Source organism: Carassius carassius, chromosome 19 (genome assembly GCF_963082965.1).
Source record: "Carassius carassius chromosome 19, fCarCar2.1, whole genome shotgun sequence".
Lineage (NCBI taxonomy): Eukaryota > Metazoa > Chordata > Actinopteri > Cypriniformes > Cyprinidae > Carassius > Carassius carassius.
In genome coordinates this window covers 935461-958156 of record NC_081773.1, presented here as the reverse complement: position 1 = coordinate 958156, position 22696 = coordinate 935461, and the positions used below count along the sequence as shown (strand labels likewise).

The 22696-nt window shown below is 40.9% G+C and overlaps 1 protein-coding gene across 2 annotated transcripts in view; it reads left to right on the top strand.

Moving 5' to 3' along the window:
• Window positions 1–22696, top strand: part of galnt13 (UDP-N-acetyl-alpha-D-galactosamine:polypeptide N-acetylgalactosaminyltransferase 13) — an 82289-nt gene that overhangs the window by 13846 nt on the left and 45747 nt on the right. For both annotated transcript variants that reach the window (XM_059499467.1, XM_059499466.1), the window contains exon 3: window positions 4787–4955. In XM_059499467.1, coding sequence (XP_059355450.1) covers window positions 4787–4955 — 169 coding nt within the window. The remainder of the gene's footprint in view (window positions 1–4786; window positions 4956–22696) is intronic.

Genomic DNA, 22696 nt, shown 5'->3' with positions numbered 1-22696 from the left:
TCGTTTGGCAGCCCCTCTACATCCCTTGACTCTGGTGTTTTTGTCTGCCTCCTGAGCCACCTCCCAAGTTCCCTCCTGTCCTTCCCTCTGTTTCACTCGGCATGGGAATGCACCTTCTGCGGTGGGTGCCAGCGTTATGGACCTGTTTTGTTGTTTTCCATCCCCATGTGCTCCCCGTGACCTAGTTTTCTCATGTGCTTGATTGTTTATTGCTCCCAGGTGTGTCTTATCAATTACCGCATGCATTTAAGTTCCAGTGTGCAAAAGGCCCTGTTTAATTTAAATTGTTTCATTATAATAATTCTATCACATCCGATTTATTCTAGTTATTGCATCAGCTGAATAGGCTTGTTTACAGAGAGTCTTGCGAGTTCAGATAGATTAATAAGAGATCAGTGAGTTTGATTGAAGTCTTCGAGCGAGAGATTGGTCATAAACATACCGATTGTACAGATGTTTTCCACACGGATGGTCGGCCGATGCCTTGAGATTGCAACAGAGTTCGTTGGGATTACCTGTTGAGTTTTTCACATCACGAATCTCACAAATTATACAAGTATTGTCAGTACTTCACACGCCCAGCATGTCACTATTTGCCTGTTTAAGTCTTCGTGTGAGGATTACAATGAGTCCAATCATCTGTTTGCACCTATCCCTCCTGTCAAGTAGACGTTTCCCTGAAACTATTGGGAATTATCAGAACTGAGAACTACCTCACTGCACGATCTAAGTATCTCTGTATCTTGAATCCTTTCTGTGCATACTGTTCTTTATTTTGATTGTATATTGTTGTGCAGGCCTGCTGTTTGTTTTATTTATACAAATGTGTATTTCTATATGGGATTTACAAGTGTAAATAATTAGTACATTCTATTGTGAATACAATACATTGAGTGAATCCTAATATAGATGCAGTGCAGTCTGTCTTTGTCCAGTATTTAATGTGAACGTCTTGTGCTATGTGTGTTCTTTGTTGGAAGGATTAAAGTCTGTGTTTACTGTGAATTCTCCTGCGTCTCCTCATTCCTCATTCCTCACTCTTCACAGTAGCGTAGTCGTAACAGTACTGGAGAGAAGCAGCTTAAAGCTTTATCATAAAATGTAAAATTTAAATATTATCTTACAAATATTCACATTCATTTTGATATACTGTTATAAAAATTTGATAATTTGCTTTTAATAGCCATCAGAATTTCATCTTACATTTTTCCCATACAAATAACAGCATCTGCATCATATTGCCTCTGAATAAAATAGTTTTTTTTTTGTTTCCTGTACCATAAAAGCCTCATGTATCAGATATGATACAACACAAACACATAGAGCATGCGTTTTAATACATTTTTGGAGAATTATTACATGTATGTATAGCTTTACGGTCCTTCTGAATATTTCAGATGAAAATGTAACTAATGTTACGGTTACTGATGAGGAGTAATAAAACTCATGATCAAAAAATGTTGAGTGTTTTTCTGAAAGTGTTCATGTTGATTCGCTTGCTGTCTTTGTAGTCTCTGTTTGACAACAGTGTTAAGTCAAATTTTAAGGACAGAAAGTGTCTGTGTTGACAGATCCTATAACATGGATCAATGGTTCAGAACACTGCTGTCAGTTTAGATGGGTTTTACCTGCAGCAGAGCCACCTAAAATCTGCTTTTTGTTCAGCTCAAACCACACTGTATAGGTATATCAGTCAAATGGACAGTTGTGCTTTTCTGAGCTTATTCAATTTATTTTATTATATTATTCATTTAAATGATTACTATTTATATTAACTTGTATATTAATTCAAATATATGTTATAATTATTTTAATTTCCAGCCTCTTTTTCTTATATCGAAGTCAACATTTTTTTTTTATAACATTTTATTTCCATATGTGAACTGTAAACATTAATGTCCAGGTGACAAAAAGACACTCAACAAGAAATAATGAAAGGCGGGATACATTTTATACATTAGGAATTAATTGGACAACTGAAAAATGTCTATATGACAGAATGTTTTGTAATGTTAGCTGAAATAGAAAGCATAGTTTCAGAGGCATAGCAGGTTATTGCTGTCATGCGGGGGGAGGTTGATGAACCCAAAAGTAGACAGAATGCTCTCACAAGATTTATTGTAGACAAAAACAGAAAACAAAACCCACTAAGGGGGGTAAAATAAGACAAAAGGCAAAAGCCTTGACTAAGACTTGACGATGACTAAACAGTAACTAACAACAAAACAATTTACATTATACGTTGAACAGAACTCCAGACAAAATACTCACTGCGAGATATCATTAAGATAGACAGTGACAAAGCTTGACTACATCTGACAACATTTGACAATGAACCGACAAAGGACAGAGAAACACAAGGGGGTTATAAAGGGAGGCTAATAATGAACACAACAGGTGAAACTGATATGCTTATAATTACAAAACGAGGATAACAAGGGGGCGGGGTTACATGACGAGACAACGCAAGCACATGGCCAAACAAATGGCCATGTGCTGCACATGCAAACATGGGCCTGTCATGATTCTGCCGCAAGACAAGAGAAAAATCAAGAACAAGATGGCAGAATCATGACAGAACCCCTCCCTTAAGGAGCGGCTACCAGATGCTCCCTAAGGGAAACTAAACACGAGACATAACAGACTGTGACAAGGACACAAACCAACAAAACATGACGAATAACACTAATGGCAAACATGAAAAAACAATCACAGGTTTAGGGTGCAAAATCAAAAACAATGAACAAGGCAGAGGAGGTGGGGGAAACACAAAGTCCTTGGGGAGCAGTCCAGGGTGGATGGGAGGACTGGGGGTCTTGGGTCTCCGGGACGAGGACTGAGGACTGGGAATCCGGGGGAACTTGGCTGGAGACACATGAGGGGATGACTTGGGGGAAACAGTAGGCAGCTTGACAGGGGAGACAGGAGGCGACACAACAGGAGACAAGACAGGGGATACTGCGAGTGACTGTGGAGCAGAAGCAAGAATAGAGCTCCCCAAAGACGGCTCAATATCAACGCTCCCCATCTCTGAATCGGGGAGATCATCGTCTGCAGCTGACTGGGGTACGGCGCTCACGGCAGCTGACTGGGGTACGGTGCTCACGGCAGCTGACTGGGGTACGGCGCTCACGGTGCTCTTAGAATCAGTGGACTCAGGACAAGACATGACTGACTTGAAAGGGGCTTCAAGAATCTGGATAAGACGTTTTAGGTATTCAGCGAATGTGTCAGCAGCGACGAGGACAGGCATCTCTGGATGAGCTGAAACAGCCCGCAAGACAGCTTCAGCAGCTGAATCGGCCGCGACACTCTGCGGTACTCACGACAGCAGGCTCTGGAACCCTGCCTTCAATAGCTATTTCAGGGACAGTGCTTGCAGTAGCTGGCTCTGGGACAGTGCTTAGGACAGCGCTTGCAGTAGCGGGCTCTGGCACAGCGCTTGCAGTAGCGGGCTCTGGGACAGGCAGAGATGAAGGACGAGAGGCTTCCTTTCTCCTCTTCTTTCTCTTAGGTCGCGGTGTGGAAGTCATAGCCGGACATGTGGCCGGTTGTAGAAGCTCAGCGGGATCTGTGTTGGAATCAGCGGGATCTGTGCTGTAAATCTTGCGTTGGAAGGGCAGTCTCAGGCAGCGCTGACTCAGTCGAGGATGACTCCGACGGAGAATCCCACCAAGTCCGTCTCCCTCGTTTGCCACGAAGATCAACAGGAGTGGATGGGACCTCGGAAGAAGTGGTGTGAGCCTGGTCCCCTTGAGAAACAACAGCCAGGACCCGACCCTCCAGGATCACGGGCAGCTTGGCTGGTGGCGACAACACGCTGGGACTCTGTGGCTCCTCCCGAGAGAAACGATCCCAGAGTTGGGCATAATCTCTCAGGATCCACTCACCCTGGGACGAGAATGGAAGGTTGACCCTCTCTCTGTCGGTGGGGGCCGACAACCAGCATTGTTCACAGATCTCTGATTGTCGCTGGAGCAGGGAGGACATACAGTCTACTGGGTTCCTTCTTAGTCGGTTCATTCTGTCACACGGGTGGAGGTTGATGAACCCAAAAGTAGACAGAATGCTCTCACAAGATTTATTGTAGACAAAAACAGAAAACAAAACCCACGAGGGGGCAAAATAATACAAAAGGCAAAAGCCTTGACTAAGACTTGACTAAGACTTGACTAAGACTTGACGATGACTAAACAGTAACTAACAACAAAACAATTTACATTATACGTTGAACAGAACTCCAGACAAAATACTCACAGCGAGATATCATTAAGATAGACAGTGACAAAGCTTGACAACATCTGACAACATTTGACAATGAACCGACAAAGGACAGAGAAACACAAGGGTGTTATAAAGGGAGGCTAATAATGAACACAACAGGTGAAACTGATACGCTAATAATTACAAAACGAGGATAACAAGGGGGCGGGGTTACATGACGAGACAACGCAAGCACATGGCCAAACAAATGGCCATGTGCTGCACATGCAAACATGGGCCTGTCATGATTCTGCCGCAAGACAAGAGAAAAATCAAGAACAAGATGGCAGAATCATGACAATTGCACAATAAGATTATGAGGATGTTAATATTATGAAGATAAAATAAGTTATTACCATTAACTTATTATTATAACAACTATTAGCATGGGAATAGGCATAGTGATTGCACATTACACCTTATTAGATGTCATAGATGACATTCTTCTAAATGTGTGGAATAAATACATGGGGACATGTTTGGTTATTTAATACCGACTGCCTTCCTGATTTCTGTGTTCCAGCGGTGATGTCCCGCACCCATGAGGCACCAGGTGAAATGGGGAAGGCTGTGGTAATTCCCAAAGATGAGCAGGAGAAGATGAAAGAGCTCTTTAAAATCAATCAATTCAACCTTATGGCTAGTGACATGATCGCGCTCAACAGGAGTCTGCCAGATCTCCGGCTGGACGGGTGAGCGTGTGTGTTTGTACAGACAAATGCCCCATGATCACATTAATGACACTAATCACAGGATCCAATCAGCTGCCATGGCAATCTCAACAACACAATTCAGCATTCATTAGAAAGACAATGTAAAGAATCACAAATATAATTTTTATGATATTTCTTTTCATTTATAATAAGCCATAATTTGTTTTCCTCATACAACATTGAACATGAAAGTTTTGTGGCTAGTTGCATTTACTGTAATTATGGCATGGATAGTTACCTAGAAATTAATGGTTAAATTTGCCCCACTGATTTCTGCCCCATCAGCCCCACTATATCTTTTAAACAAAAAAAAAAAAATAATAATAATTCTTCTTCTTCTCCGAAATGAATTGCATTTTTGAGGGCCTAAACATGCTCCAAAACTCACGAAACTTTGCACACGCATCAGGACTGGCGAAAATTTACATCTGATATAGGTTCCAGAAGTGGGTGTGGCAAAATGGCTCGATAGCGCCACCTGTTATAATTCAACGGAGTGCGCCTCGAGCTATGTTTCACTTACATGCATGAAAATCGGTACACACATGTAGCACACCATTACCTACAAATAAGTCTCTTTGTACAAAATCCAAAACCCAACAGGAAGTAAGTTATTTTGAATTTCCTGTACGATTTTTGTGCAGTTTTTGCCATTTCCATGCCTCGTACTTTGACGAACTACTCCTACAGTTTTAATCGGATTGTCTTCAAATTTAGTGAGGGTCATCATAAGACCTTTAACATGACCAAATTCAGTTATAGTCATAGCGCTACCTGCTGGTAACAGGAAGTGACAAGGTTAAAACTCTTATGGACTCCTAAGAACATATTAAAAATTGTCAACAAGTGTTAAATAAGCTGGCATTGTGTTAGATACATACTAATACATGCTAGCAACACTTAGCTAAGTGCTAAAGCATGCTACTAATGTAGTGAAAAGGGAAGCTGCTCTAACTCAGGCAAGCAATGTCCGATCTTCCCCAAACTTCACACGTGTGATAGGTGTTATGTTCCAAAAAAACACCCATGACCAAACTCAGTTATAGTCATAGTGCCACCTGCTGGTAACAGGAAGTGACAAGGTTAACACTGTTATGGACTCCTGGGGGACAAATTAAAAAGTGTCAAAAAGTGTTAAATAGGCTGGCAACATGCTAGAAACATACTAATACATGCTAGCAACACTTAGCTAAGTGTTAAAGCATTCTACTAAGGCAGTGAAAAAGGAAGTTGCTGTAACTAAGGCAAGCAATGTCCGATCTTCCCCAAACGTAACACGTGTGATAGGTGTTCTGTCCTGAATAAACACCCATGACCAAATTCAGTTATAGTCATAGCGCTACCTGCTGGTAACAGGAAGTGACAAGGTTAAAACTCTTATGGACTCCTAAGAACATATTAAAAATTGTCAACAAGTGTTAAATAAGCTGGCATTGTGTTAGATACATACTAATACATGCTAGCAACACTTAGCTAAGTGCTAAAGCATGCTACTAATGTAGTGAAAAGGGAAGCTGCTCTAACTCAGGCAAGCAATGTCCGATCTTCCCCAAACTTCACACGTGTGATAGGTGTTCTGTTCGAAAAAAACACCCATGACCAAACTCAGTTATAGTCATAGTGCCACCTGCTGGTAACAGGAAGTGACAAGGTTAACACTGTTATGGACTCCTGGGGGACAAATTAAAAAGTGTCAAAAAGTGTTAAATAGGCTGGCAACATGCTAGAAACATACTAATACATGCTAGCAACACTTAGCTAAGTGTTAAAGCATTCTACTAAGGCAGTGAAAAAGGAAGTTGCTGTAACTAAGGCAAGCAATGTCCGATCTTCCCCAAACGTAACACGTGTGATAGGTGTTCTGTCCTGAATAAACACCCATGACCAAATTCAGTTATAGTCATAGCTCCACCTGCTGATAACAGGAAGTGACATGGTTAACACTCTTACAGACTCCTAGGAACATATTAATAAGCATCAACAAGTGTTAAATGGGCTGGCAACATACTAGATACATACTAATACATGCTAGCAACACTTAGCTAAGTGCTAAAGCATGCTAATAATGTAGTGAAAAAGGAAGTTGCTGTAACTCGGGCAAGCAATCTCCGATCTTCCCCAAACTTCACACGTGTGAGTTCTGAACAAACACCCCTGACCAAATTCAGTTATAGTCATAGCGCCACCTGCTGTTAACAGGAAGTGACAAGGTTTACACTGTTATGGACTCCTAGGAACATATTAAAAAGTGTAAACAAGTGTTAAATAGGCTAGCAACATACTAGATACATAATAATACATGCCAGCAACACTTAGCTAAGTGCTAAAGCATGCTAATAATGTAGTGAAAAAGGAAGTTGCTGTACCTCGGGCAAGCAATCTCCGATCTTCCCCAAACTTCACACGTGTGAGTTCTGAACAAACACCCCTGACCAAATTCAGTTATAGTCATAGCGCCACCTGCTGTTAACAGGAAGTGACAAGGTTTACACTGTTATGGACTCCTAGGAACATATTAAAAAGTGTAAACAAGTGTTAAATAGGCTAGCAACATACTAGATACATAATAATACATGCCAGCAACACTTAGCTAAGTGCTAAAGCATGCTAATAATGTAGTGAAAAAGGAAGTTGTTGTAACTAAGGCAAGCAATGTCCAATCTTCCCCAAACTTCACACGTGTGATAGGTTTTCTGTCCTGAACAAACACCCATGACCAAATTCAGTTATAGTCATAGCGCCACCTGCTGGTAACAGGAAGTGACACTGTTAACACTGTTAAAGACTCCTAGGAACATATTAAAAAGTGTAAACAAGTGTTAAATAGGCTGGCAACATGCTAGAAACATACTAATACATGCTAGCAACACTTAGCTAAGTGTTAAAGCATTCTACTAAGGCAGTGAAAAAGGAAGTTGCTGTAACTAAGGCAAGCAATGTCCGATCTTCCCCAAACGTAACACGTGTGATAGGTGTTCTGTCCTGAATAAACACCCATGACCAACTTCAGTTATAGTCATAGCTCCACCTGCTGATAACAGGAAGTGACATGGTTAACACTGTTACAGACTCCTAGGAACATATTAATAAGCATCAACAAGTGTTAAATAGGCTGGCAACATACTAGATACATACTAATAAATGCTAGCAACACTTAGCTAAGTGCTAAAGCATGCTAATAATGTAGTGAAAAAGGAAGTTGCTGTAACTCAGGCAAGCAATGTCCGATCTTCCCCAAACTTCACATGTGTGAGTTCTGAACAAACACCCCTGACCAAATTCAGTTATAGTCATAGCGTCACCTGCTGGTAACAGGAAGTGACAAGGTTTACACTGTTATGGACTCCTAGGAACATATTAAAAAGTGTAAACAAGTGTTAAATAGGCTGGCAACATACTAGATACATAATAATACATGCTAGCAACACTTAGCTAAGTGTTAAATCATGCTACTAATGCAGTGAAAAAGGAAGATGCTGCAACTCAGGCAAGCAATGTCCGATCTACCCCAAACTTCACACGTTTGACAAGGGTCCTGTCCTAAATAAATCAACATGCCCATATTCGGTTATATTCGGTTATGCTGGCAACAGGAAGTGTCATTTTTAACACGTTTATGCACTATTTGCAATACAGTAAAATATGCCATTGTGTGCTAATCATGCTAAAAATATTTTCAAACATTCTTGCAACACTTAGTATGTGCAAATGATGCTATTAATACTATAAAACAGGACGTTGTTGTAACTCATGCATACAATTCCCCATCTGACCCAAACATCACATGTTTTATAAGAGTACTGGCCTGAACACAACTAAAGGCCAATATTCATTTATAAGTATAGCGCCGCCTGCTGGCAACAGGAAATGACTTATTTTATACTAACTTAAACATGACTTGACTGATCTGCCCGAAACTATGCATGTTTGGTAAGAGTCCTGGCCTGAAGACATTTACATGTTGATATTCAGTTATAATTATAGTGCCACCGGTTGGCAGCAGGAAATGTGGCACAAATATTTACTATTTTATAAGCATATGGCCCAACGTTCACTGTTCCTCCTATGGGCACCGGATGGTGGTGAGCCCGAGTGCGACGGGCCCTTTCATCGCTGCTTGATTTTATTTGAGATTCCCTGACCTGGGAAACAAATCTGCCTCCAGGACTTTGACATTTAAATTTACATTTATTCATTTAGCTGATGCTTTTATCCAAAACGACTTACAATTGCTTTATATATGTCAGAGGTCACAAGCCTCTGGAGCAACTAGGGGTTAAGTGTCTTGCTCAAGGACAATTCACAATGATGCATTTTGAGTATAAATGCTATTTTTCAAGTGGATTTTTTTCTCTCATGAAGCCAGTAGATCTGAGAATTTATTTTGGTTGAAGGTCTTTAACAGGCATCAACACATTTTTTTAACATGTATAATTTGTTATAATACAAGTAAGTTATTGTGTTACAAATTGCTATTCTTTCTGGAAAGTGACTCAGCTTGCACCTTATTCACAGTAAAAGCAGCAGGCTAAAGACACTTCAGCAGTTTCAGAGAGAGATATTTGTATTTTCTGACTCTCATGGAAGCAGTATAGTATTTGTCATTGCATTGGTACAAGATTTGGTACGGAAGCAATTGGTACGGATGATTCGCGTCTTGGGGTCCAACACGCTGAGGCAGCGCCCGTGGATGACTCATGTGTCTATTGTGGGCGTATTGAGCATGGCATAGCTGCGATTGCGTCTCTCACTCCTCAAGGGGAGTGTAGCAGACCCCTCTTTTGCCACCCATCCTGGTTTCTCTGGCTCGAGCAGGGGCCCGCCAGCTGCCGCTCTGGGAGATCTGAGGATGAGAGTGAGAGCTTCTCCGCCGGGCCACACCCAACGGAGCTCTTACTCCTCCCGTAGCGCATGTCCCGTGCAGCTGCCGACTGATTCTGCTGAGACTCTGCTGGCAGCCCCAGCGTGTCTTTCGGTGCACCACCCGAGGATCAGATGTTGATTGCTGCATCGGGGGGTGGGCTATCGGCCTCTGAGGATGAGGATTCGGCGGGGCTGCCCCCCTCGGGTGTTGTCGCTGGTGCTGAATCTGACTTGGTGTTGTCGGCCATGCTTGCCTTGGCAGCCGTGAGCATCGGGATGGAGGTGACTACACCTTCCAGCCCTGAGCGCTCATGGCTGGATGATTGGTTTTTCCGCGTGGAGCGTGGCTCACAACTGCGTTCTGCTCCAGTTCCTTTCTTCCCGGAGGTGCATGAAGAGGTGACGAAGTCGTGGACGGCCCCTTTTATGGCCAGAAGCCGCTCGACTCCCTAATCTTCATCACCACTCTCGATGACGGGGCAGCCAGAGGGTACGTGGACATTCCCCAGGTAGAGAGAGCGGTTGCAGTTCACCTGTGCCCACAAAACACCACCACTTTGGAGGAATCTTCCATGTCTCCCGTCCAAGGCCTGTAAGCTGTCGGCGACTCTTGCTGTCAAGGCTTAAAGTGCTGTGTCACCTTTATTTATTTATATAGCGCTTTAAACAAAATACATTGCGTCAAAGCAACTGAACAACATTCATTAGGAAAACAGTGTCAATAATGCAAAAATGATAGTTAAAGGCAGTTCATCATTGGATTCAGTTATGTCATCTCTGTTTATTTAAATAGTGTCTGTGCATTTATTTGCAATCAAGTCAACGATATCGCTGTAGATGAAGTGTCCCCAACTAAGCAAGCCAGAGGCGACAGCGCAAAGGAACCGAAACTCCATCGGTGACAGAATGGAGAAAAAAACCTTGGGAGAAACCAGGCTCAGTTGGGGGGCCAGTTCTCCTCTGACCAGACGAAACCAGTAGTTCAATTCCAGGCTGCAGCAAAGTCAGATTGTGCAGAAGAATCATCTGTTTCCTGTGGTCTTGTCCTGGTGCTCCTCTGAGACAAGGTCTTTACAGGGGATCTGTATCTGGGGCTCTAGTTGTCCTGGTCTCCGCTGTCTTTCAGGGATGTAGAGGTCCTTTCTAGGTGCTGATCCAGCATCTGGTCTGGATACGTACTGGATCCGGGTGACTGCAGTGACCCTCTGATCTAGACACAGACTGGATCTGGTGACCTCGGAACAAGAGAGAAACAGACAAATATTAGCGTAGATGCCATTCTTCTAATGATGTAGCAAGTACATAGGGTGTTATGGGAAGTGTTTCCGGTTCCGGTTTACCTAATTAATGCAGCCTAAAAATCCTTAAACGGATTTGGATAATAAAAGCATATTAGTATGTTATGTGTATGCCAGGTTAAAGAGATGGGTCTTTAATCTAGATTTAAACTGCAAGAGTGTGTCTGCCTCCCCAACAATGTTAGGTAGGTTATTCCAGAGTTTGGGCGCCAAATAGGAAAAGGATCTGCCGCCTGCAGTTGATTTTGATATTCTAGGTATTATCAAATTGCCTGAGTTTTGAGAACGTAGCGGACGTAGAGGATTATAATGTAAAAGGAGCTCATTCAAATTATGAGGTGCTAAACCATTCAGGGCTTTATAAGTAATAAGCAATATTTTAAAATCTATGCAATGCTTGATAGGGAGCCAGTGCAGTGTTGACAGGACCGGGCTAATATGGTCATACTTCCTGGTTCTAGTAAGAACTCTTGCTGCTGAATTTTGGACTAGCTGTAGTTTGTTTACTAAGCGTGCAGATCAACCACCCAATAAAGCATTACAATAATCTAACCTTGAGGTCATAAATGCATGGATTAACATTTCTGCATTTTACATTGAGAGCATAGGGCGTAATTTAGATATATTTTTGAGATGGAAAAATGCAGTTTTACAAATGCTAGAAACATGGCTTTCTTAGGAAAGATTGCGATCAAATAGCACACCTAGGTTCCTAACTGATGACGAAGAATTGACAGAGCAACCATCAAGTCTTAGACAGTGTTCTAGGTTATTACAAGCAGAGTTTTTAGGTCCTATAATTAACACCTCTGTTTTTTCAGAATTTAGCAGTAAGAAATTACTCGTCATCCAGTTTTTTATATCGACTATGCAATCCATTAGTTTTTCAAATTGGTGTGTTTCACCGGGCTGCGAAGAAATATAGAGCTGAGTATCATCAGTATAACAGTGAAAGCTAACACCATGTTTCCTGATGATATCTCCCAAGGGTAACATATAAAGCGTGAAGAGTAGCGGCCCTAGTACTGAGCCTTGAGGTACTCCATACTGCACTTGTGATCGATAGGATACATCTTCATTCACTGCTACGAACTGATGGCGGTCATATAAGTACGATTTAAACCATGCTAATGCACTTCCACTGATGCCAACAAAGTGTTCAAGTCTATGCAAAAGAATGTTGTGGTCAATTGTGTCAAACGCAGCACTAAGATCCAATAAAACTAATAGAGAGATACACCCACGATCAGATGATAAGAGCAGATCATTTGTAACTCTAAGGAGAGCAGTCTCAGTACTATGATACGGTCTAAATCCTGACTGGAAATCCTCACATATACCATTTTTCTCTAAGAAGGAATATAATTGTGTGGATACCACCTTTTCTAGTATCTTGGACAGAAAAGGGAGATTCGAGATTGGTCTATAATTAACTAGTTCTTTGGGGTCAAGTTGTGGTTTTTTGATGAGAGGCTTAATAACAGCCAGTTTGAAGGTTTTGGGGACATATCCTAATGATAATGAGGAATTAATAATAGTCAGAAGAGGATCTATGACTTCTGGAAGCACCTCTTTTAGGAGCTTAGATGTTATAGGGTCTAACATACATGTTGTTGGTTTAGATGATTTAACAAGTTTATACAATTCTTCCTCTCCTATGGTAGAGAATGAGTGGAACTGTTCCTCAGGGGGTCTATAGTGCACTGTCTGATGTGATACTGTAGCTGACGGCTGAATGGTTGCAATTGTATCTCTAATAGTATCGATTTTAGAAGTAAAGTAGTTCATAAAGTCATTACTGCTGTGGTGTTGGGAAATGTCAACACTTGTTGAGGCTTTATTTTTCGTTAATTTAGCCACTGTATTGAATAAATACCTGGGGTTATGTTTGTTTTCTTCTAAAAGAGAAGAAAAGTAATCGGATCTAGCAGTTTTTAATGCTTTTCTGTAGGATTTGTTACTTTCCCGCCAAGCAATACGAAATACCTCTAGTTTTGTTTTCCTCCTGCTGAGCTCCATTTTTCGGGCTGCTCTCTTTAGGGTGCGAGTATGCTCATTATACCATGGTGTCAAACTGTTTTCCTTAACCTTACTTAAGCGTAAAGGAGCAACTTTATTTAAAGTGCTAGAAAAGAGAGAGTCCAAGCTTGTGGGCCAAGCTGTCGGCGGCTCTTGCTGCCAAGGCTTACAGTGCTGTGGGCCAAGCTGCCTCTGCCCTGCATGCCATGGCTATCCTGTAGATACATCAAGCCAAGGCGCTATAAGTGGTTCCGACCAGAGGTTGATGCAGGAGCTGCGCACGTCAACTGACTTCGCCCTAACGGGTGACGAAAGTCACGGCACAGTCCCTTGGGAAGGCGATGTCCATGTTAGTGGTCCAGGAGCACCATCTTTGGCCAAACCTGTCCAAGATATGAGACGTCCACAAAGCTCACTTTCTAAAAACTCCCATCTCCTAGGCCTGTTCGGCGACGCTGTCGAGGACTTTGCCCAGCAGTTCTTGGTGTTGCAATAGCAGACTGAGACCATTCAGCACATCTTGCCCCGACGTGATCCTCCGGTTGCCACCATACCATCGTGGGCAGTGCCTCAGCCTGCTAATCGCCGTCGGCGCCCCCCTGCATCCTCCTCACCAGCTCAAGCCCCCTGTGTCACTTCTGGCCGCGAAATCCTCTAGAAAGACGACAAAGACAATGTGTCGCCGTCTATTCAGCCCCTGGTTAGACCTTGCCTTTGGTCGAGCATCCTCCAGCAACTTTGGCGGTCAGACTTGACTTTTCCTAATGCTCACTTCTCCACCGTTCTGCCAAGCTGAAAGAAAAAATAGGGAAGATTTGAAGCAAACTTTTACTGAAGGTTAAAATCCCTTCCACAAACTTTTTGTGGACAGAACAGCAGCATGGCCTTCTCCAGCAGCGATGTACTCACCCTTTTGGCCCCTTCGGTACCAAGGTCAGTGAATTTGCACTGGGGTTTTGGGAAGTTTACGACCTTAAGTGTAGCTTTTTTGGCACGCCTGGCCCCACCTGTCCTGGCCCATGTCTAACCTGGCAGTGAGCAGAAAAGTGAGAGGCCCTGGGAAAGGTGACCCAGAGAGAGAGAAATGGATGTTCACCAGCTCTTTGAGGGATAGTGAAGGCACCTCTCCCTTCTCTGGATGAGGGCCGGGTGGAGAATCTGGAAAATCTTGATGTGAGTGCGGTATTCTCTATCTCTGGGTCCCAGGAGGGCCCAGGAGTATCTTTCTGTGTTCTCATCTCAAATGGGTAGTGGCTCTGAGAGGACCCGGTTAGTGTCGGCTTGCTAAAACTACTCTAGAGTGTCCCTACTGTAGACCCTGTCGAGCTCCTCCATTCCCTCTTCAGCCAGACGTGGCAGAGCATCCAGCACCAGGCCTTTACTTGCTGAATCCTTAAGAAATGGTAGACTTCTTCCATTCCCAAGAGGGTTACAATCACTTCCAATTTTCCATATGCACCTTAATGGATGTTCATATGTGTGGGTAGTGCTTCGACAATGGTGAATGGAACTTCTTGTTGCAAGCCCCGGCATGCACCAAAAAGGGGCACAAGTGGCTCACACAGGGCACTGGAAGGCCATGGCGCTTTGGTAGGAATCCGAATTTCTGGTCATCCGACGTGACGCTGAGTATGAGCAACTGAAAGGGAAAGTCTTGGTTACGTATGGTAACCCTCATTCCCTGAAGGAAGGAACGGAGACGTCATGTCCAATTGCCACGGCTGCTGTACCACCGCTAAGCGACCGGTTTCTCTCGGTTTCTCAGCGGAAAGCTGGTATGCATTGCATCTGTTGCCTTCTTATACTCAGGCTGTGATCAGCTGCAGCTGGATGCAATAATTGTATGCCAATGTGCATTGGCTTGTTTAGATTACACTCGAAGTAGATTGGTCTATCGAAGCGATATCCCAGTCTGTCGGTCATCAAATGTAACGTCTCCATTCCCTTCCTTCAGAGAATGAGGGTTACCATACATAACCGAGACGTTACTGTTCATTATAATAATAATAATAATTATTATTATTATGTAAAAGCTCCAGTTTTCATCCCTCTGTCTGTCTCAGTGCAGTGTTTATGGAATCTAAAGAGCCATTCAAGTTACATAATGAAATCCCAGAGAGCTGTTAGGGCAAAACATGCCACATTCATCTGGTGTGTTTGAGTAATGCCACCATTCAGCACACTGAAGGCCATCACCCACATACACTCACTCTTTCCCTCCCTGCATTCACTGATGTATGTTTCTCTTGGAAGAAACATTTACTCTACATTTTACCAAAGATCTGGCATTTTTCCTTTTGGAATTGTTTAAAGCACAGCTACGAGCCATAGTAATAATGATGTTTCCCCATAGCAAACACTACTAATGAGTGTTTTAGTATGAATGAGCAAACAAATGAAGGAATGAATGAAAACAATTTGGGGTGAGATTAAATAAATGTGTCTCCCAGAGGAACAACACTGGTGTGATATTGCAGTAAAATAACCCATCAGCACTGTTGTTTGTCCTATTCATTCACTGCTTACAGTCAAAATCTCCCATTGCTCGCAGTTGGGTGACATTCATACATAGATGCTGCATGCCGTCATCTGTAATCTGCCTCCAGTTTGTGCTCTTTTGCCCCCTACCTGTCTGTGCACACAAAGAGAAGCAGAACTACAACCCGAATTCCGGAAAAGTTGGGACGTTTTTTAAATTTTAATAAAATGAAAACTAAAGGAATTTCAAATCACATGAGCCAATATTTTATTCACAATGGAACATAGATAACGTAGCAAATGTTTAAACTGAGAAATTTTACACTTTTATCCACTTAATTAGCTCATTTAAAATTTAATGCCTGCTACAGGTCTCAAAAAAGTTGGCACGGGGGCAACAAATGGCTAAAAAAGCAAGCAGTTTTGAAAAGATTCAGCTGGGAGAACATCTAGTGATTAATTAAGTTAATTGATATCAGGTCTGTAACATGATTAGCTATAAAAGCTTTGTCTTAGAGAAGCAGAGTCTCTCAGAAGTAAAGATGGGCAGAGGCTCTCCAATCTGTGAAAGACTGCGTAAAAAAATTGTGGAAAACTTTAAAAACAATGTTCCTCAACGTCAAATTGCAAAGGCTTTGCAAATCTCATCATCTACAGTGCATAACATCATCAAAAGATTCAGAGAAACTGGAGAAATCTCTGTGCGTAAGGGACAAGGCCGGAGACCTTTATTGGATGCCAGTGGTCTTCGGGCTCTCAGACGACACTGCATCACTCATCGGCATGATTGTGTCAATGACATTACTAAATGGGCCCAGGAATACTTTCAGAAACCACTGTCGGTAAACACAATCCGCCGTGCCATCAGCAGGTGCCAACTAAAGCTCTATCATGCAAAAAGGAAGCCATATGTGAACATGGTCCAGAAGCGCCGTCGTGTCCTGTGGGCCAAGGCTCATTTAAAATTGACTATTTCAAAGTGGAATAGTGTTTTATGGTCAGACGAGTCCAAATTTGACATTCTTGTTGGAAATCACGGACGCCGTGTCCTCCGGGCTAAAGAGGAGGGAGACCTTCCAGCATGTTATCAGCGTTCAGTTCAAAAGCCAGCATCTCTGATGGTATGGGTGTGCATAAGTGCATACGGTATGGGCAGCTTGCATGTTTTAGAAGGCTCTGTGAATGCTGAAAGGTATATAAAGGTTTTAGAGCAACATATGCTTCCCTCCAAACAACGTCTATTTCAGGGAAGGCCTTGTTTATTTCAGCAGGACAATGCAAAACCACATACTGCAGCTATAACAACAGCATGGCTTCGTCGTAGAAGAGTCCGGGTGCTAACCTGGCCTGCCTGCAGTCCAGATCTTTCACCTATAGAGAACATTTGGCGCATCATTAAACGAAAAATACGTCAAATACGAACACGAACTCTTCAGCAGCTGGAAATCTATATAAGGCAAGAATGGGACCAAATTCCAACAGCAAAACTCCAGCAACTCATAGCCTCAATGCCCAGACGTCTTCAAGCTGTTTTGAAAAGAAAAGGAGATGCTACACCATGGTAAACATGCCCCGTCCCAACTAATTTGAGACCTGTAGCAGAAATCAAAATTGAAATGAGCTCATTTTGTGCATAAAATTGTAAACTTTCTCAGTTTAAACATTTGCTATGTTATCTATGTTCTATTGTGAATAAAATAATGGCTCATGGGATTTGAAAGTCTTTAAGTTTTCATTTTATTAAAATTTAAAAAAAGTCCCAACTTTTCCGGAATTCGGGTTGTATAAACCTTGTTCCTCTGCTGCTCATTTATCCCCCTATCTCTTTTCATTCCCTCTGCCATTCTCTCTGTTTTTCAGCTCACTGCATGTCCAGGGCAGCTTTATGCTTATTTAGGCTCTTTTGGTGACACTCAGCTGCTAGCTACTGATAAAATAAAAATTACTTCAAGATAAAGATTTTCACAAAAATGGGTACAGATACTAATTTTCAAACAATGTACTGTATGAATGTGTCCATTTATGTAATGTCATTCATATTGTCCGTTTAAAGGCACTCAAATTTGATTGACTGCTGATTTTTTTATTTTCTATTAATTAATTTAATTTATTCATGTAGCCCTATTAGAGGCAATGTAAGGACACCCACTTAATGGATCATCTAATTGTTGCTGAATTATATTAGCACCCCCAATGGGTGGAATTTGATATAAGCTGTTGTTGTATCCCCAAATTGTCTTCTTCTCTGTGTATAACAAATAACTTTATGGCTCTAAATAACAGGACATCGACTGCTTTTTTAATACACTGTCTGCTTCAAGCTTTGATCAAGAAGAAAGTAATTGCTGAATATTTGATTTTATGCTTGTATGGTTGAATCAATATTTAAAAGTAATGAACAGAAATCAGTGTTGTATCTATATCAGAGATCAATAATTCTTCTATATTGTATTGATGATCAAACTGGGACAATTTTGCCTTGAAAACAGTGCACAAAATGAGGCCCTGATGTTATCAATCACACGTATAAATACAGTAAACCCATGATAAACCATATATACAGGTGTTTCTCAATAAATTAGAATGTCGAGGAAAAGTTTATTTCAGTAATTCAACTCAAATTGTGAAACTCATGTATTAAATAAATTCAGTGCACACAGATTGAAGTAGTCCAAGTCTTTGGTTCTTTAAATTGTTATGATTTTGGCTCACATTTAACAAAAACCCACCAATTCAAGATCTCAACAAATTAGAATATGATGACATGCCAATCAGCTAATCAACTCAAAACACCTGCAAAGGTTTCCTGAGCCTTCAAAGCCTTCATTGACACACTTTACAAGGAGTGTAAGTCACAAAAATGCATTGCCAATAAGCTGGCTGTTCACAGAGTGCTGTATCCAAGTATGTTAACAGAAGGTTGAGTGGAACGAAAAAGTGTGGAAGAAAAAGATGCACAACCAACCACAGAAGTCCAGTGTTAAGTTTCCACAGTCTGTGATGATTTTGGGGTGCAATGTCATCTGCTGGTGTTGGTCCATTGTCTTCAAACCAAAGTGACTGCACCCATTTACCAATAAATTTTGGAGCACTTCATGCTTCCTCCTGCTTACCAGCTTTTTGAAGATGCTGATTTCATTTTCGAGCAGGATTTGGCACCTACCCACACTGCCAAAAGCACCAAAAGTTGGTTAAATGACCATGGTTTTGGTGCGCTTGCATGTACAGTAAATTAACATACTTTCCAAAAGGCCAACAATTAACTAAATGTTTATTATTATTATTATTATTATTATTATTATTATTATTATTATTATTATTATTATTATTATTATTATTATTATTATTGGTTTTATGAAGTATTCTGATTTGGTGAGAATTTGAGTTAAATTACTGAAATAAATGAACTTTTCCTCGACATTCTAATTTATTGAGAAGCACCTGTACCATTTATCAAATTTCACTTACTTGTTTATTACTGCCATTGCAGAATGCACACTATGTTATCATCCAGTCATATATTTAACCCTAAAACTGGCAACATATCCTGTAGGATACAAACATTTGAGAGGCTGTGGGGAGAGGCAGGGAAAGTGTATGTCTCATTTCTTGGTTTCATGTTGAAAGGGTCTTTATTGTGAATATTCAGATATATGAACTTTGTTCATACACTCTTCGCTTAGCTCACAGGCAGCATTTAAAACTGCAAAACTGTAGTGGGAAATCTACGCAGATGGGAGCTTTACTTACTCAAACATGTTCTGAGGGGAGAAAGGAAAATGATTGGTTTACAGATTCAACCAATGAAATTGAAGCAGAGGCGGAGTCAGGAAATTTGAACGTGTGGAAGGAATACTTCAGACAGATATGTTACTGATGCTTCCTGGGAGGCATTTATTGCAAGGTAAGTTCATTTACCATGTATTTTCATGAAATTTTTTTTACATCTCTAACATTTAATAAGATAATTAGCAAACAAAGATTCACAGAACAAGTAATCATGGACTAAACATTATATAGCATGCATTTTCACTTGACTGCTTCATCAGTTGATTACACCAAAGCTAGTTATGAGGTAACTGGAGTAAAACATGCTTTTCCAATGCTTCCACGCTGTCTGTGAAACAGATATGAGCAAAAAAAGAACTCTCCTTGACATTACATCAGTCAGTTAGTGATAGCATTAGCATTAGCACTGCTCTCAGGGCAGGAGTACTCAATATTGATATTATTGTTATTTTAGTGAACTGTGTGCTGCTTACAGGGCATGAATATTCAATATTTAAATGTATGCTATTTTAAAGAACTGTGTGCTGATCTCAGGGCAGAAGTACTCCATATTCATATTACTATTATTTTACTAAACTATGTGCTGCTCTCAGGGCAGGAGTACTCTATGTTCATACTACTGTTATTTTACTAAACTATGTGCTGCCTTCAGGGCAGAAGTACTCAATATTCATATTACTATTATTTTACTAAACTATGAGCTGCTCTCAGGGCAGGAGTACTCAATATTCATATTACTTTTATTTTTACTGTTCTATGAGCTAATCTGAGGGGAGGAGTACTCAATTTTCATATTACTATTACTTTAATAATCCATGCTCTGCTCTCAGGGTAGGAGTTCTCAATATTCATATTACTGTTATTTTACTAAACTATGTGCTGCTCTCAGCGCAGAAGTACTCAATATTCACATTACTGTTATTTTGCAAAACTATGTGCTGCTCTCAGGGCAAAAGTTCTCAATATTCATATTACTATTATTTTACTAAACTATGAGCTGCTCTCAGGGCAGGAGTATTCAATATTCATGTTACTGTTATTATTATTGTATTATGTGCTGCTCTCAAGGAAAGAGTACTCCATATTCATATTACTGTTATTTTACTAAACTATGTGCTGCTCTCAGGGCAGGAGCACTCCATATTCATATTAATATTATTTTACTAAACTATGTGATGCTCTCAGTGCTGGAATACTCAATATTCATATTACTATTATTTGAATTATCTATGCACTGCTCTCAGGGCAGGAGTACTCAATATTCACATTACTGTTATTTGAAAAATCTATGTCCTGCTCTCAGGGCAGGAATACTCAATATTCATATTACTATTATTTTAATAATCTATGCGCTGCTCTCAGGGCAGGGGTACTCAATATTCATATTACTTTTGTTTTACTAAACTATGTGCTGCTTTCAGGGCAGGAATACTCAATATTCATATTACTATTATTTTAATTATCTATGCACTGCTCTCAGGGCAGGAGTACTCAATATTCATATTACTATTATTTTAATTATCTATGCACTGCGCTCAGGGCAGGAGTACTCAATTTTTACATTACCTTTATTTGAATAATCTATGCCCTGCTCTCAGGGCAGGAATACTCAATATTTATATTACTATTATTTTAATAATCTATGCGCTGCTCTCAGGGCAGGAGTGGTATCCTCACAATTATATTCCTTCTTAGAGAAAAATGGTATATGTGAGGATTTCCAGTCAGGATTTAGACCGTATTATAGTACTTAGACTGCTCTCCTTAGAGTTACAAATGATCTGCTCTTATCATCTGATCATGTTTGTATCTCTCTATTAGTTTTATGGGGTCTTAGTGCTGCATTTGACACAATTGACCACAACATTCTTTTGCATAGACTTGAACACTTTGTTGGCATTAATGGAAGTGCATTAGCATGGTTAAAATCGTACTTATATGACCGCCATCATTTCGTAGGAGTGAATGAAGATGTATCATATCGATCACAAGCGCAGTATGGAGTACCTCAAGGCTCAGTACTAGGGCCGCTACTATTCACGCTTTATATGTTACCCTTGGGAGATATCATCAGGAAACATGGTGTTAGCTTTCACTGTTATGCTGATGATACTCAGCTCTATATTTTTTCGCGGCCCGGTGAAACACACCAATTTGAAAAACTAATGGAATGCATAGTCGATATAAAACACTAGATGACGAGTAATTTATTACTGCTAAATTGTGAAAAAAACAGAGGTGTTAATTATAGGACCTAAAAACTCTGCATGTAATAACCTAGAACACTGTCTAAAACTTGATGGTTGCTCTGTCAATTCTTCGTCATCTGTTAGGAACCTAGGTGTGCTATTTGATCACAAGCTTTCCTTAGAAAGCCACGTTTCTAGCATTTGTAAAACTGCATTTTTCCATCTAAAAAAATATCTAAATTACAGCCTATGCTCTCAATGTCAAATGCAGAAATGTTAATCCATGCATTTATGACCTCAAGGTTAGATTATTGTAATGCTTTATTGGGTGGTTGTTCTGCATGCTTAGTAAACAAACTACAGCTAATCCAAAATGCAGCAGCAAGAGTTCTTACTAGAACCAGGAAGTATGACCATATTAGCCCGGTCCTGTCAACACTGCATTGGCTCCCTATCAAACATCGTATAGATTTTAAAATATTGCTTATTACTTATAAAGCCCTGAATGGTTTAGCACCTCAGTATTTGAATTAGCTCCTTTTACATTATAATCCTCTACGTCCGCTACATTCTCAAAACTCAGGCAATTTGATAATACCTAAAATATCAAAATCAACTGCGGGTGGCAGATCATTTTCCTATTTAGTGCCTAAACTCTGGAATAACCTACCTAACATTGTTCGGGAGGCAGACACACTCTTGCAGTTTAAAATCTAGATTAAAAACCAATCTCTTTAACCTGGCTTACACATAACATACTAATATGCTTTTAATATCCAAATCCGTTAAAGGATTTTTAGGCTGCATTAATTAGGTAAACCGGAACCGGGAACACTTCCCATAACACCCGATGTACTTGCTACATCATTAGAAGAATGGCATCTACGCTAATATTAGTCTGTTTCTCTCCTATTCCGAGGTCACCGTAGCCACCAGATCCAGTCTGTATCCAGATCAGAGGGTCACTGCAGTCACCCGGATCCAGTACATATCCAGACCAGATGGTGGATCAGCACCTAGAAAGGACCTCTACAGCCCTGAAAGACAGCGGAGACCAGGACAACTAGAGCCCCAGATACAGATC